The 15,568-nt window shown below is 32.1% G+C and overlaps 1 protein-coding gene across 1 annotated transcript in view; it reads right to left on the reverse strand.

The window, feature by feature from the left end:
- Nucleotides 1-15,568, reverse strand: part of LOC106464394 (terminal uridylyltransferase 4-like) — a 102,963-nt gene that overhangs the window by 55,471 nt on the left and 31,924 nt on the right. Inside the window, exons 6-8 of the mRNA XM_013924525.2 lie at nt 15,164-15,304; nt 13,025-13,221; nt 8,226-8,348 (exon numbers count right to left, since the gene is read on the reverse strand). Of these exons, the coding sequence (XP_013779979.1) occupies nt 8,226-8,348; nt 13,025-13,221; nt 15,164-15,304 (461 nt within the window). The remainder of the gene's footprint in view (nt 1-8,225; nt 8,349-13,024; nt 13,222-15,163; nt 15,305-15,568) is intronic.

Here is a 15,568-nt window from a genome sequence, read left to right on the forward strand (position 1 = left end):
GGATAAATGAAATTAATACAAAATCCCTATTCATAAACAGTTTCACTTTAGAAATTCTTTCGTTTATGTTATTTTTGTGTTCCTCATTTCAAGGATTCTAATAAAGAATAAAAGTTTTACATCCTTAATTGTAAGTTGGTCTTTCTTGCTCAGAGTCAAATTAAAAATGAGATAGACAATTACAAGCTGATACTTAGTTAAATATGTAAATTATTTTAACAAATTAATTATAACATTTTCAAAATGTGATGTTTGTGATGCAACAGCCTTTAAAACTGAAATGTTAATTTGCATTGCTCAACTACATTATTTTTATATATATTTTTCTTCCAAAGGCATTTAAGAATAAAATAAAAAAAGATAATTTTTGTTACGATGTCATATTGTAATATACAGATATTTTTATATACAATATTTAAGAAACATCCCAACCCTACCAAATTTCAAAGTAATGTTTCAACATCAGAATAAAAATGTGGACAAAAAAATAATAATACGACAATAATGATGTTATTATTGATTCTTATCACTTGTAGTAATTATTATAAGTGTGTGTGTGTCTGTAAGTGTTAACAGAAACTGCAAGATTATACTGTTTGGCAACGTAAATAAACTGGCCTATTTATAAAATAGGGCCGTTATCTATTTTCTTAAGAACTAACATAAATTTAGCAATTTATAACCAAATAGATTTTCTCTTAATACAGAAATGACTGGATAAGATAGCTAATTAACTGACAATTTTTGTAATGATTACTTAACATTTAAGCATTACATATATAAATTGACTCCTATCAGGTTTCTAAACACATTTTGCTGATCTCTTTATTCACCAAACTGCTTGTGGGTGAGTCAATGACTGTTGGTTAAAGTGTCTCTAAAAACTGTTACACAGACAAATTTCCACAAAAATTTAATCAATAATAATACACTTAATATCTATTAGTACTGGAGTACCTTATGTATTTTATATACAAAAAAGTGCTTCTACTGAATAGTTTGGCCAGTTACTTACACTGACTGTCGTAAGATGCAAAAACAGAATTACTCATCTTGTGTTTGATTTATATTATTACTCTTATTGATCAGCAACATGTTTTACAATTAATCAAAAACTAAACTGTTATTATATATTAGAAGTTCTCATGCATGCTGATTTTGTGTCAATAGCAAATGGTGTACAAACAAGTTGTAGTTTGAAGGTTGTGGAAACTTCAAGGATAAATCAAGCACACAGTTACTTGAGCTTTGCAACAACTAGAGATTTGAGGACTTATGTAGAAAGACAGATGATTTGCTACAGGTGGAATGAAAGAAATTTTACTCAGTGTAAAAGCAAACAAAGAAAAGATGCTTTAATTACAGAAAAAATGTTAAGAATAAATGCTGACCAACTATGTGGTCGAACAAGTAGTGTTGAAATGTAAAACAAAATAAAAATATCATCATAAATACACTGAAATGAAGCACAAATGATCAACAGAGGTACAAGCTGAAGTGCTGAAAGTACTTCTAGCAAATATGGTCAAGAAACTTATCTGTTGTTTCATGGGATAATTGTATTCTACTTCACTTTGTATACAGAGGACTGCTTTACAACTTCACATGCATCAGAGATACTTATGAATTCTTGTGATCTAGGTTTCTGAAATGTCAACTAAAGAGAGAATGTAACTCATGAATGCACTTTATGGGCAGATATCTTTCTGTCTTCAGAGCAAGTCTTGAAAGCATCAAGACTTGCTAGTGAAATCTTGTCTCTGTGCCGTAGAGAACAACAGTTATTGAATTCATATTTAGAATCGTGAACTGTACATTCACCAAAATCTGGTAAATAAGAAAATAGTGACTCACACTGTTGATTTCAATATTATTAATTATAACAGATCTTGGAAAGAATTATTTAACTTATAGCTCAGCTTTAGGAAAAAATATTGATTTTCATGTATAATATTCATACAACCTTTAATTTAAAGTTTACAAAGAGTTAAACCCTTTCCCTATAAAACTCCCCACTTGTTATGTGTGTTTTACTTCTGATGATGGCACCATAAAGTTTCTGAAACATGTATCTTTTAAAGTTGGCCATTGGCTATTGTGTATTTTAAACATTGTTTTTATTTTTAAAAGATGCTAGCCTTTAGAAGTGATTAATTAGAAGCTCCAAATTTATCAGTATAACATTCTTGAAGTAGTTGTGCAAATAGTAATATCTTTCTAACTAGAGACTTTTCACTGAAAGAATATATTATGTTTATTTAAAGCCAACATCATTGGGAACTTCTAACATATCATAATAGTTTAGCTTTTGAATTGCTGATGGAACATGTTAGCTAGTAAATTAATATATAATACAAACCCTTCTGGATAATGCAAACCTTTTAGTATGCAAATAGGACACACCTTGCTCTATTCCAGTGTGTATTTTGTATCTTAAAAACTTTTCAAAGTTCTGATTTGGAACATACTAAATCTAATTGGGGTAATATGTTAAGCTTAGCCTAATTGTTACTTGATGCATGATGTATGACAATGTGCCGAATATTGCAACTAACAAACAAAAGAAATTAGCAGTTAGTCCTAGCATGTTAAAAAATAGAGGAAATGTTACAGAATAAAAATAAAAAGAGGAATGATGAGATAAAGTAACTTTTTTTGTCAAAACTTTGTTATGGGAACAGATATGAAAGAAAAAAGAAATTTTAATCACAAAGCTACATAATGGCTATTTAAATTTCCTGAAGATTTGGAGTCAGTGCTTCAAAGATTTTGGACATAAAATTTTGTGACCATGGATATTTTTCTTTCTCTAAGGTCTTAAGTCTTGTCTGCTTCTCTTTAATTAGATGATGTATGATATTGGATTTAGATATAAAAGATGTTGATCTGTGCTCTCAGATTTATTAGCAAACTAATATTTTGACTTCAGCATTTCCTTTAGGTCAAAAATTTCAAATATTCCATTTTTCCTATCTGTTTGTTCACTTTTTCTGCTGTTCATCATTTGCTTGCAGTAAGAGACAGAGGCAGCATCTTTATATCTGTACTGTGCACATGGTTAGAATTGATTTTTCATTTTTGAAGGAACTGTTCTGGTGGATTTTCCATCATATTGAATTTTTATGTACAGAAAACCACACTCCACTGATTATTGTTCATGAAAGAGGTGGAGGATTTTTTCTGATCAGCTCTCAGAACTGAGAAAGTTCAATCTTATTGGACTGGTTTCCATGGAAGATAACATCAATTCTCAAATCTTCCTGTAAGCTGACATTTACAGTTTTGGTTTAATCAAATTCTTTAAAATTGGCAAAGGGCTTCATTAAATTTTTTCCTTCAACCTCTTAACTTTTGCCAAACTTTAAAGTGTTCTTTTCTGCTACTTCAAGTAACTGTCAGAAACTAATGACCAGCATCAGGTCTACCCAAAACAGGTTCCACACCATATCTAATTGGCAATTTCTTCGGAAGTTTGAGAACAGTTTTCACCTTAAGTACAGTGAGTATTTTCTTTCTTTCATTCCTTCTTGAAAGTTTCAAGTCATTTAGTAGTTTCACAGTCACAAATCCAACATTATACAGCTGGCACCTTTGTGGCAAGCTGAGTAACAAGCCAGCACTCATTAGTTTTATTGAGTTTGTGACAATTTTCAGTCATTTCTAATAAAATGATCCATCCAGGTACTAATGATGTGAAGCAAGCTATCTTACATAAAAGATAATTATTGGATTATCTGTCTGATATATCAGTAGAAATGAAGAGATCTCTCTTGTTATTGACAAGAATATGTTCACTTTCACCATGAATAAAATTGGTATTGGCAGCTTCATGGATTTATTTTGTTGAAACATTTACCTTTCCAGATTTTTTTTCTGGATACATATGATTAAATGTGTGTGGAAGACCAAAGAAATGTTCCATCACATCAATATTTCCCAGTCATAAGTATTTTCAAAATTGTTTTGAGGAAAACAGCTGACCCTATGATATTTGTGAAATTCTCACTTCTGATTTGCAAATACTTCAACAATCTAAAAAACGTTTAATGTCCCAATCAGAAACCATACTGCCACTTAATGCACTATGCTAATATACAAGTCATGGACACCAAGATTTAACAAATGTTGATGTGTCTCATCTCCAATGTTCTAATGCCAAGAAATCAGAGTTTCCAATTTACACAGAGTTCATCCATAGACACTTGGAAAAGAAGGCTTAGCCCTAGATTAACTTCAGCTATCAGTTACCTTGCCATGAAGCTCCTTCAGTGATGTATGACCCCCCCCCCCTGCAAGCTGGAGAGGTATCAACAAGATATGTTTCTATTTTGAGTTATCTGTGAATGCCAAACTGTTTAGACTACAGGAAGTTATTCAATTTTGTTATAAAATCAGATATAACTATTTTTTCTTTAGTATTTCTGTTAGCAAGAAGAGCATGAGGTAAGATGGAAAATCCCTAGTATGCATTGCTACCTGAAAATATATATTTACAAAAGTTACTTATTTGCTAATATAACTTAAGGAATAATGTGAAATTTAACACCCATAAGAACTAATTGAAGTTGTGCTAAAAGAATGTGACTGTAACTCATAAACGATGGTATTAGCTGTTGTCGCATTTTTGCAACTAATGCTAATTGTGAAATGTTTGGTGATGAAGAAAACTTTCAAAACATGACGACCTGTATTCAAACAAGGTAACTGATTGCAGCTTCACATAGCTGATGACTACAGCTTCATTCATACTCAAAACATCAAATGATAGTACATGTGATGTAGAATCCATAGCTATCAAAGTTCTGATAATCATTCTTTTTTGTTTTTCAATTTTTTATAGAAAACACAGCTTTAGATCTTTATAATAAACAAATGTTATAATACATCTTGGAACTTTTACAAAGTACTTCAAGTCAACCTCATGAACAGCATGGAAACAGAGCAAGCCTAAACAGGAAGCACACTATGTGGAGAAGTAGATGCACATGTCCAACAATACAACCTTGGTCTTCACTCATTACTTTTAGTGCAGATGGTTGCTAGTGACTGACGAGTGATGCTCCTACTGTACCCAAAAGGGGAAGTCTGCAAGAGTCATAAACATTTGGTTCACTTTTTATGTAAACAAATAAGTAATCCAGTCTCTGGAATAGACTCAAGTAGAAAAGTCAAAACTGATTAAGGTAACCACTTGAAGTTAAGAAAGCACATGGGACAACTTCACCACTCAGTGCACAGAATGTGGGAAGGAACCATCTTTGAATTTGGTGACAATTGCTCTTTGGTACTGGTATCTCTTCTTCTAAGTATGGTACAAAAGTAATACTGGTGTATTACCCAATGTTTTCAAGGTCAAACAATCAAATACCGATGTTTTAAATGTTATGGTGACAAAAGAAAGTAGGTTCCAAAGTTCCACATCTACATAACTGAAACAAACTTTGGACCACATATTACTATAACCAAAATAATTGAGTTTGTCATGAGTTTGCTACTGTCTTATTTTTAAAAGAATAAAAAATAAATAAAAAGTTATTGAACTGCTTAATTTATTGTGTATTATTTTAGTTAGTGTTTTTACTGACTGGTTATTTTAATAACTGGTTACTGTAGTTTTATGGGTTAATTTTTTTTGCTGAGTCATTATGTTTAAATTTAACTGTTTGTTTCTTCTGTTTTTCAGATTGAAGTCTGATTGAAATATAGTGAGATCATCGCAATTTCAATTCCTGGGAAGTCACATGAAGAATGTTATGCTGATTTAAGCTTGTGCATTATCTATCAGGCAGAAAATGATAAAAAAAACTACTACAACTTCTAATGGAAGAAAACAAACCTCGGAAGCAGCAGAGATTGGGAATGATATTATCACAAACAGACCGAGACAAGTGTCAACCTATACTGAATTTGCGTACCATGTAAATAACCACTGTTATAAGCAATATACATTGAAAAAAAAAAGAGTTTAGAGAAGGTCACCTTGCACTTGGAAGAAGGCGACCATCAACCTATCAGTAGTTGTTCTTCTGAACTAAAAACCTTATCTTACATCCAACCAAGAGCACCTTGATCCTCGGCAAAGTTTCCCTGTGTTATACGGAGCAAGCAAGGCCTTAACAAAATAAGAGATAAGTTCACATCTGTGACACAAAAAAGGTTTTCAACTTTTTTAACAGCTGCTGCTCTTCATCTCCAGGATGATGTCTTCTCTCAAGTTGCAGACCTTGAATCAGAATTCCAAGTGGTCGAAGAAGATGTACTTTATCACAAAGTATGCCTGGAATTGTACTTGCCAAAATTGTGGGCCTATGTTAAAAGATGGTTATGGTTTTACACTTTCTAAAGTAAGAGATCTTGTAAACGATTTGGTGGGTGGCAACGTAATAAGAAATAATGAAGTTAGCATACGTTTACAAAAATACAATGGAGGTGGGATAAGTTTCAGTTATTTGTACTGTAAAAAATGCACCTTACAATGGTGCTTTCTGTTGATTTAACACCAGATGAAATCATTAAGTACATCATAAAGTAGATATCATTAAAAAGGTAGCAAAGGACAAACACAAATCCCTTAAGAAAGTAGATTTTGGATAAACCTATGAAACGGAAATCTATGACCCACAACAAATTCTCTTCTTTGCTCACCCCATAATTTTTTGAAAACAGGCAAACTCCTTGATTACCAACTAAATATAGACACTTAGTAATAACAAAATTATGAACAGGTCCTGTAACAGAAAGAACTGCAATACCTGTAAAGAAATAAATTTATCTATTTATTTAATTGTGAGATAATTTTTAGTGTCTGGTGCAATACCTGTGCATATACTTAACATGACTTTGGAACTACAATAAGGGACTAACACCACACCAAATACTTCACTGTTATCTATCAAAATATGTGTATACACAATCAAAGGTGTGTATTTTTTAATATAGGATAATCATCTTTTGCCAAGTTAAAAATTCATAAATTTCCTTATGTTACTTTTGTGATACGAGGCATATCATGTTTTCTTCTAGCTTTAGTAATATAGGAATTAAAAATTTTTGTTCATTTATTTGATGTGCATACAGTTGTAGCATAAACGTGTGGTACAGAAAGTCACAGAGATTGTAGTTGCATTATTTCTTTGCTCTCTGTTGTAGGTAATGTCTATTCTGCCGAAATGATACTGCAGTAACATACAGTATCCGAGTTGAAAGGATTAACACTGTAACATACTTAGCTAAATGAACTGTTGACTAGACAAGGAAACTGAGTTCGGCTGTTGAATTCAGACATGCTTTATTGGTACAGTTCTACTAAGAGATCAAGTAAACTTCAAGATCATGTTTAGTTCAAAGGAAGTTGATCTCAAGAGAAAAAGAAAGAAGCTAAATACACTCTGTTGGTTATTTTGTAACAAAAAATGTAATAATATCCAACAAATTTTCCAGTATTGTTATTTCACACACACACACACACACTAGGAAACTTAGTTAAGTAATCAGATTAAGAATTAATCTCCTTACATCCTGAGCAAATCTGCTGTTATAAATGGGTCAACTATCTAATACTCGTCTGCAAACCCATTTTTATCTGAAAATATCACACTTTGTCATACTAAATACTTCAAACATTTTAAGAGTTTTTAATATCTTCTTAACAATATTTGGTATGCAACATTTGGATTAGCATTCTTAACTAGTTCATTCACTCATTTTCTACTATATTCTGTGATTTGCCTTATACCTCTCCATAACTGTACATTGTGTATCATTACATAATATGTATTGTTTTTATGCAGTTATTAACATTTTATTTTTTATATACATTTCTCATACATTCAGAAAAATTTAAAAAAGAATGATACTGCCTGAAATGATATGATTAAACAAATAAGCAGAAATATTCATTCCATTGCTAGAACCTTTTAATAGTTAATTCTCAAGTAACAAGTTAACCCGAGCCAAAAAAGTTTTGAAATTTTACCCGAATCCATCAATCGAAGCTTAAATCATTCAGAAGTTTTAAGTTTTATCTTATTTTAATGTTATAAAATATATTAGAGAAGTAGCATGAAATAAACATAGCCATATAAAGTTATTGTACAGTTATGGGGGGTTAATACAGGCTGAACATTTTCGTAAAAAAAAAAAAAATTTACAAAAGTTACATAAAAAAATCTTGTAAAAAAAATTACATTTCTAAGTTAACACCTTCATCATCATGTTATACTTACCATACATAGTGCATGCAAAACTGGAAGTACTGGAGGTTTGCACTGTTGTAAATAATATATCAATATCAGTGGGAAAGAATGTGCAGGAAGAGTTCCTTTTGAAGCATCATCTATCTCACAAACCTAAAAACAAAATGTACAAATAAAAAAGAAATGTAAGAACATCAACCATATCTAAAAACATGCTATAGTAATTGTTACACAAACAGATGTATTCAGTTTGATATTCTGAAATCACTAGCTTCATTGATCAAACAAACTTTTAAACTTCGATTACCTTTGACCTATATGAAATAAAACTTTACTTTCTAATAATTCAGTTCTACATCTTTATCAAGAGCCCGTATTTTTCTGTACTGCAGGTCCTTGATAAAGGTATTGAACCAGAATGCTTGTACAAAGTTCTTTTTCATTTGAAGTCAAAGGCTGTCCAATTTCTTAAGTATGTAAAAATCATTACAGTTTGCACTACAATTTGTGGTCAAATAGGTTTACTGTGATTCCAGTTTGTTCCACATCTTTATGAAAAACAGCAATTTATTTAGAGATATCGCTCTAAGCTTGTAAAATTTTGAGTTGTGACCTCTGCCAGCTTCAAATCCTTGTTTATTATGTAATAATGATGCCTGGTATAGTTTCAGTTGTTTAAGTTGGATACTCTTTTGGAACCATTGCATGGGCGTAACTAACAGGGTACAGGGGGTGCAGCCACACCCAGGCCTCCTGACTCCTGTCTTTCATGATAAGGAAAAAAAAAAAATATATATATACATGCATTTATCATATCTAAGTTCAGAATAAAAGATGTTTTCTGAATGATACTCAGAATATAAATATGATTTCTGTAGGTTGTGATGCATCGAAAGTTTGTGTTGGTTTGAAATTCTTTCAATATAATAACATTTAATTCTTAATTTTATTTATTACATAATTGTATTTTTTACAAATTTATTTGATTTATAAATTTTTAAGATGAAGCACGCACATCCTAGTGGAGCACACAAAAGGAAGAAAGAAGGCTGCAGAAAATAAGGTAAAGCGTGAAAAGTTTTCTAAATTGACTTCATTTTTGGTACCAAAACCAACTACTACGCCTGCACTGTCCGTGGATGCTATGGAGGTAGCAGTTACTCCCACCACTTCCGCACAACTTGATATGGAACCTGCAGAACCAATTGGACTGCCTGTGGACACTGTTAAGGTAGCAGATACTCCCACCACTTCCACACAACTTGATATGGAAACTGCAGAACCAACTGGACTGCCTGTGGATGCTATGGAGGTAGCAGATACTCCCACCACTTCCACACAACTTGATATGTGAACTTTAGGGATAACGGGACTGCTTGTGGACACTGTTGAGGTAGCAGATACTCCCACCACTTCCGCACAACTTGATATGGAAACTGCAGAACCAACTGGACTGCCTGTGGACACTGTTGAGGTAGCAGATACTCCCACCACTTCCGCACAACTTGATATGGAACCTGCAGGGATAACTGGACTGCCTGTGGACACTGTTGAGGTAGCAGTTACTCCCACCACTTCCGCACAACTTGATATGGAACCTGCAGGGATAACTGGACTGCCTGTGGATGCTATGGAGGTAGCAGATACTCCCACCACTTCTGCACAACTTGATATGGAAACTGCAGGGACAATTGGACTGCCTGTGGACACTGTTGAGGTAGCAGATACTCCCACCACTTCCGCACAACTTGATATGGAAACTGCAGGGACAATTGGACTGCCTGTGGACACTGTTGAGGTAGCAGATACTCCCACCACTTCCGCACAACTTGATATGGAACCTGCAGAACCAATTGGACTGCCTGTGGACACTGTTGAGGTAGCAGATACTCCCACCACTTCACACAATTTAATATGGAACCTGCAGAACCAACTGGACTGCATGTGGGTTTGGAAGTTGGCATCGACATGTGTGACAGGGGTAACTATCCACCTGGGTGAAAACAACAGAGTGCAGCAGAATGCCATTTCATAATTGAGAATGGGCCTCAGCAGCCTGTCATGCAAAGTTTTCCAAAGCAAAACACAAGTTGTTATTTTTCTGCAGTATATGACAAAAAAGTATCAACAGTGCACAGTAAGATTTTTGAGCTCTGTTATCCAAAATGAAGTAATTGATTTGTTGGAAACAAAGAGAACCAAAAAACGGATCTGAAAAATATCTCATATTTCTCAATTTTGGTTGATACAACCCAAGATATGTCTGTACTAATGTTAACGAACATGACAAAAGTTACTATCAATGAATTGTTTGTTGGTTTTATACAAATGAACCATCAGGTTGCAGAACAAATGACTGAGACAATAGTTCAATGTTTCAGTGATTTTGGTTTACAACTTGAAAATTTACCTGGACAAGATTATGATGGCACTACAAATATGGCTGATTTATTCTCAGGTGTGCAGGCTTGAGTCAAAAAATTGCAGCCAATTGCTGAATCTTTACATTTTGCAGCGCATAACCTGCACCTAGTGATAAAAGATGCTGTGGACAACATTCCTGAAGCCCGTAACTTTTTTACTCTCATTGAACACGTTTATTGTTTCTTCGGTCATAGAAATGTATGTTGGGACATTTTGACTTCTATTTTAACTGATAAAGACAGAAAGCAGGGTCCAGTTTACATTAAAATGGTTGTGCCCAACACGATGGTCATCGTGTCTGGATTTCTTAGATGCTCTACGTCATAGATTTCTTGATGTGATGAAAGAACTTTCTGTAATAATTCTGTGGAGTGTGAAAGGTGATGAGGGTAATGATACTACTGCATTAAGAAACAAACTTGAAATCTATGAAAATTGTTTTTCTGTTGTTTTTTCAGCAAAATTTTTGGTCCGGTAAATGTAATTTCAAAAATGCTTCAAAATCATTGTCAACTGTGCATGAATTAATTACGTGTATCATTATAGACTTTAACAGTGTGCACGGTAGTTTTCTGGATATTATCACCATGTGTACAATATTCCTTACTATTCCTGTGACAGTTGCACAGTACGAGCGTTCATTTTCAAAGCTTATGCCGATCGAAAACTATCTGCGATCACAAGTTACTCAAGAATGACTTTCTGACCTTGCTATATTGTCCATAGAAAATGAAAAAGCACAATAAGTGTATCATTATAGACTTTAACAGTGCGCATGGTAGTTTTCTGGATATCATCACCATGTGTACAATATTCCATACTATTCCTGTGACAGTTGCACAGTACGAGCGTTCATTTTCAAAGCTTATGCCGATCGAGAACTATCCGGTATCACAAGTTACTCAAGAACGACTTTCTGACCTTGCTATATTGTCCATAGAAAATGAAAAAGCAAAACAGATAAACATTGCAAATGTTATTGATTCATTTGCAAACAAAAAAGTTTGAAAAGTATATTTTGGATGTTAATATTGTTATATTATGCACCTACATTTTGTATAGGTCACCTATATGTATACCTATTTGTTTTAATATAATGGTTCACTATTGTATATTGAACTTTGTCTGTTATTTTCCTATTAAAACTGAAAAATCTTCAGCTCCACCAAGGACCCCAGTAATCTGTCACAACCAGGCCTCTTGTTAGGTTGTTATGTCACTGAACCAAATCAGCTTGAGGTGTAGTTTCAAAAAAGAATGCTTACATAAACATTATTCTAAAAAAATTTTCATTTCCATAATGAAAATTGAAAGCTCCCTTCTTCATTATTTTGTTCATTGTCTTTATATCATTGAACAATTTTGCACTATGACTATCACTCTCTAGAGAGAATGGTCATGTGTCATACTGGCAGCAATAAACTGTTCAATGATCAGGAATTTCCTACAAACTAAAAAACATTGGTAACATATATTTCTTATAGGTTTAATACAAAACACTAACATAAAACATAATACCAGTAAGTTGCTGCATATGCTATTAAGCAAGATATGTTAGAGGAAGAATCTTTATATAAAAGTGTAATAAAAATAATATTACCAGGTTTACTAAAACTCTTAACTATTAATTTGAGAGATACTTTCGTCAATGTTGATAATTTTCCTCAAAACATGAGATGAAAGTATGTTTACAAATAACAATATTTCCAGTTTTTTCTTTTCCACAAAGTAATGTAAATTCTTTGAGTTTTTATACAACTGTATTAAGTACAGGGAATTTAAATTAATTATACCATATACCCCTACAAACAAATGTCATAGAAACTCACTAGGTAAGTATGGTAATATAAACAAATTCCATAAAATACATACAAATAAACATAATGAATTATTCATACAAAAATGAATAAACAGAAACATATTTACACTTTGGTTCTATTTTTTTTAGTTAATGTGAAATACTTATATGTATCATTCCGCTTAGCTATAAATATGGCACACGCACATTATCAAGAATGATTTTAGTGCTTGATATATATAGAATATAATGTTTACTGGGAAACAAGGTTTTAAGATTTAGGACATTTTAGTAATATTATGATATTTTTTCTACACATTGGATGATGTAATATCCCAAATGTTTAATAAAAGATGCACAGATGGAAAATTTTAATGTTTAAAAGAAATTATTTACAAAGGATAACAACAACTTTATAATATACATAAAAAACAATGAACATGAAGTTAAAAAATGCAGAATGAGCAAAGGTAATAAGGTACATGTGTTGTGCAGAAATATACTACAGATTAACAATTAAAATCTCTTAGAGAGAGAGAAATTTGACATCACAGGGAAAAATAAAAACTAAACGAATTCTAAAATAATAAAAAAAGTTTGACATTACCTTGGCCCATTTGCAAATAGCTACTCCAAGAACTTTTACTCTTGGATCGATGCTGCAATAGTCCGCCAAAAGTTGCGAAGTCTGGCATGCACTATCATTATATAAACTGATATTACAAAAGAGGCCTGTCTTATTTTCAGTGAAGGTTATTCGAGGAATCTTGGATGTGAAATCACTAGCCACTTGAGAATAGTCTTCTAAAAACATACAGAAGCCAATTAAAAATCAAAATATTAATATTCAGTAAGATTATTTCAAACAATTAAAATAAAAAGTTAATGATTTGTATGTAGACAGCACGAAACAAGACACACCATACTAATAATTCCTTCTAATGAATAAAGCAATTATATCGTGCAGTTTACATTTCAAATGTACTTATAAATTCCCCAAAATTTTAGGGAAATATAAAAAAGAAGAACATACTTTACACTTTCAGAGTTTTAAACAACATATAATAAAAATACTACAAAAGTAAAGAAAACATAAAAAACATCAATAAATAACTTATTTTCATGTTTAGACTTCACAATGTAACCAGTAACATTAACTCTCTTGCTACAGGCTCGGTCATTTCGACCTAAACATTGAACCCAAACCGACCTTTATAGTTTCCATACTATAACTTCTAATATGTTTTGTGTATCTTCATGAAATTTCATAAGCTTTCAGTAAGCATTAAGAGTCATTTGTACATAAAAAAATTAGAATTTTTAGTGAAAATGAATATAAACAGTCAAAGCGTTACTACTCCGATTGCAAAGTGATCATCACATTAAGATTAAAAATACTTTTCTTCATCTGAAAAATCTCAAATTTCATTTGCGTAATCTTTAAAATCTCCTACTAATTTCAGATGTGTTTTTTCAGTAAAACTTTATATTTTATCTATTTTCTTTACCCTAATCCTATATGAGGTTGTTCAATTTGACTGACCTTATAACCACCAAAAATAAAGCAAAATAAATCTTAATCATCCTTTTTTAATTTCTAAAATGACTTCAAATTATAACATGAAACTACATTTCTTTATCCTAAATAGCTTTAAACTCATATATATATATCTGTTTATACTTAAATTTTATTGTTTTATTGCCCTTTGAACCATGACTAACTAGTATTCTGCCAAAGAAGTTGTAAATCACTTGGGGAACGTGCAGCTCACGTTACTCTATCGAATTACATACTCGCTACTCATGAGTGTACCTATTGAATACTTTCTATTATTATTACTATTATTCTTTATTTTACCTAATCTAACCTTATATAACCTAAAAAGTCTCTAATTTTTGCATTTTAGTTACTGAACACACATGAAAAAAAAAGAATTATAGTAGTTACCTGGGTCTTATTTTTTGTTGCTGTTGATTGTTGATGAAACTTAACCCTACTTTCTTATGATAATGGTACTACAGCACTAAATAATTTTTTATTCAATTAAATAATGCACCAAAGAACACAGAATAATAACGCACAAAAGCAGACAGTGTCCTATAACTATTACAATTTTTCTGGCTTTCCAACTATGCATTAAAAATTCATCTAAACTCGTCAATGTGTTTCCCATGAGAATAAATTTTGAACTGTAAGCAAAACAGATAATTCTCTGTACTGAAAACAATACAATATAGCACATCATTTGATAGATTAAAACTTTAACTTTCTACTGGAAGTAACTAATACAGTATTAAACATCAGAGAGAACTACTGGAAATTTCTGAGAGAGAGGATGTGACAAATGGGCGTGGCAAGAGGGGTCTGATTTTCTATTTCATGGCTCTGTAACCAAATAAGATCAAAGGCTATAAAAATTATGCTTTGCCTGAATGATGACAAATTATAACGAGTAATTTATGTTAAATTTTGTACTTCTTGGAGGGGTGGTAAGTAAATTAGAGAAGAGGGGGAAGCCTAGAGAGCAAATGTCACAATTCTCATACTAGGGGAAATACAGGATATTTTTAATATTACCTTATAAAATTAACAACTTAAAACTCATATAATAATAAAATTTGGATTATTAGCCAAGTTTATTTGTATACCATGATAAGAAAGTATTGTAATTAACTTTTTAATGTAACATACAGAAAAGGAGGCCTGTAGCAAGAGGGTTAAATCTGAATATAGTTCTGAACTTACCTAATTCTTTCAACAATTGGAAAGTTTTTGCCAAAATGGTAGAGCCCACCTCATTCACTGGTAATACTAAGTCTATGTTCACATCACTACCTACTAGACCAAACCCATTTACAGAAGATCCATACAATCTTGCTTCAATTCCTGAAAATGATAATATAATATATCCAATTATAAATATAAACTGACTTACTAAAATAAGATTAGAACAACAGTTAGTGAATAGTTAGATATCCATTAGTGTCTCAGCACAAGGAGTACATGCAAGTTAAAACAATATAATTTTTCTGCTATTCATCATTATGTTTAAGATCCAGTGACTGCATTCATGCCTGCCAAGACTTTTGTATCTTTAACGAGTACCCAAGATGAAATAATGGCTGGAGACTGCTTGAATGGGTAATGAAG

Source organism: Limulus polyphemus, unplaced genomic scaffold, assembly GCF_000517525.1.
Source record: "Limulus polyphemus unplaced genomic scaffold, Limulus_polyphemus-2.1.2 Scaffold1638, whole genome shotgun sequence".
NCBI lineage: Eukaryota > Metazoa > Arthropoda > Merostomata > Xiphosura > Limulidae > Limulus > Limulus polyphemus.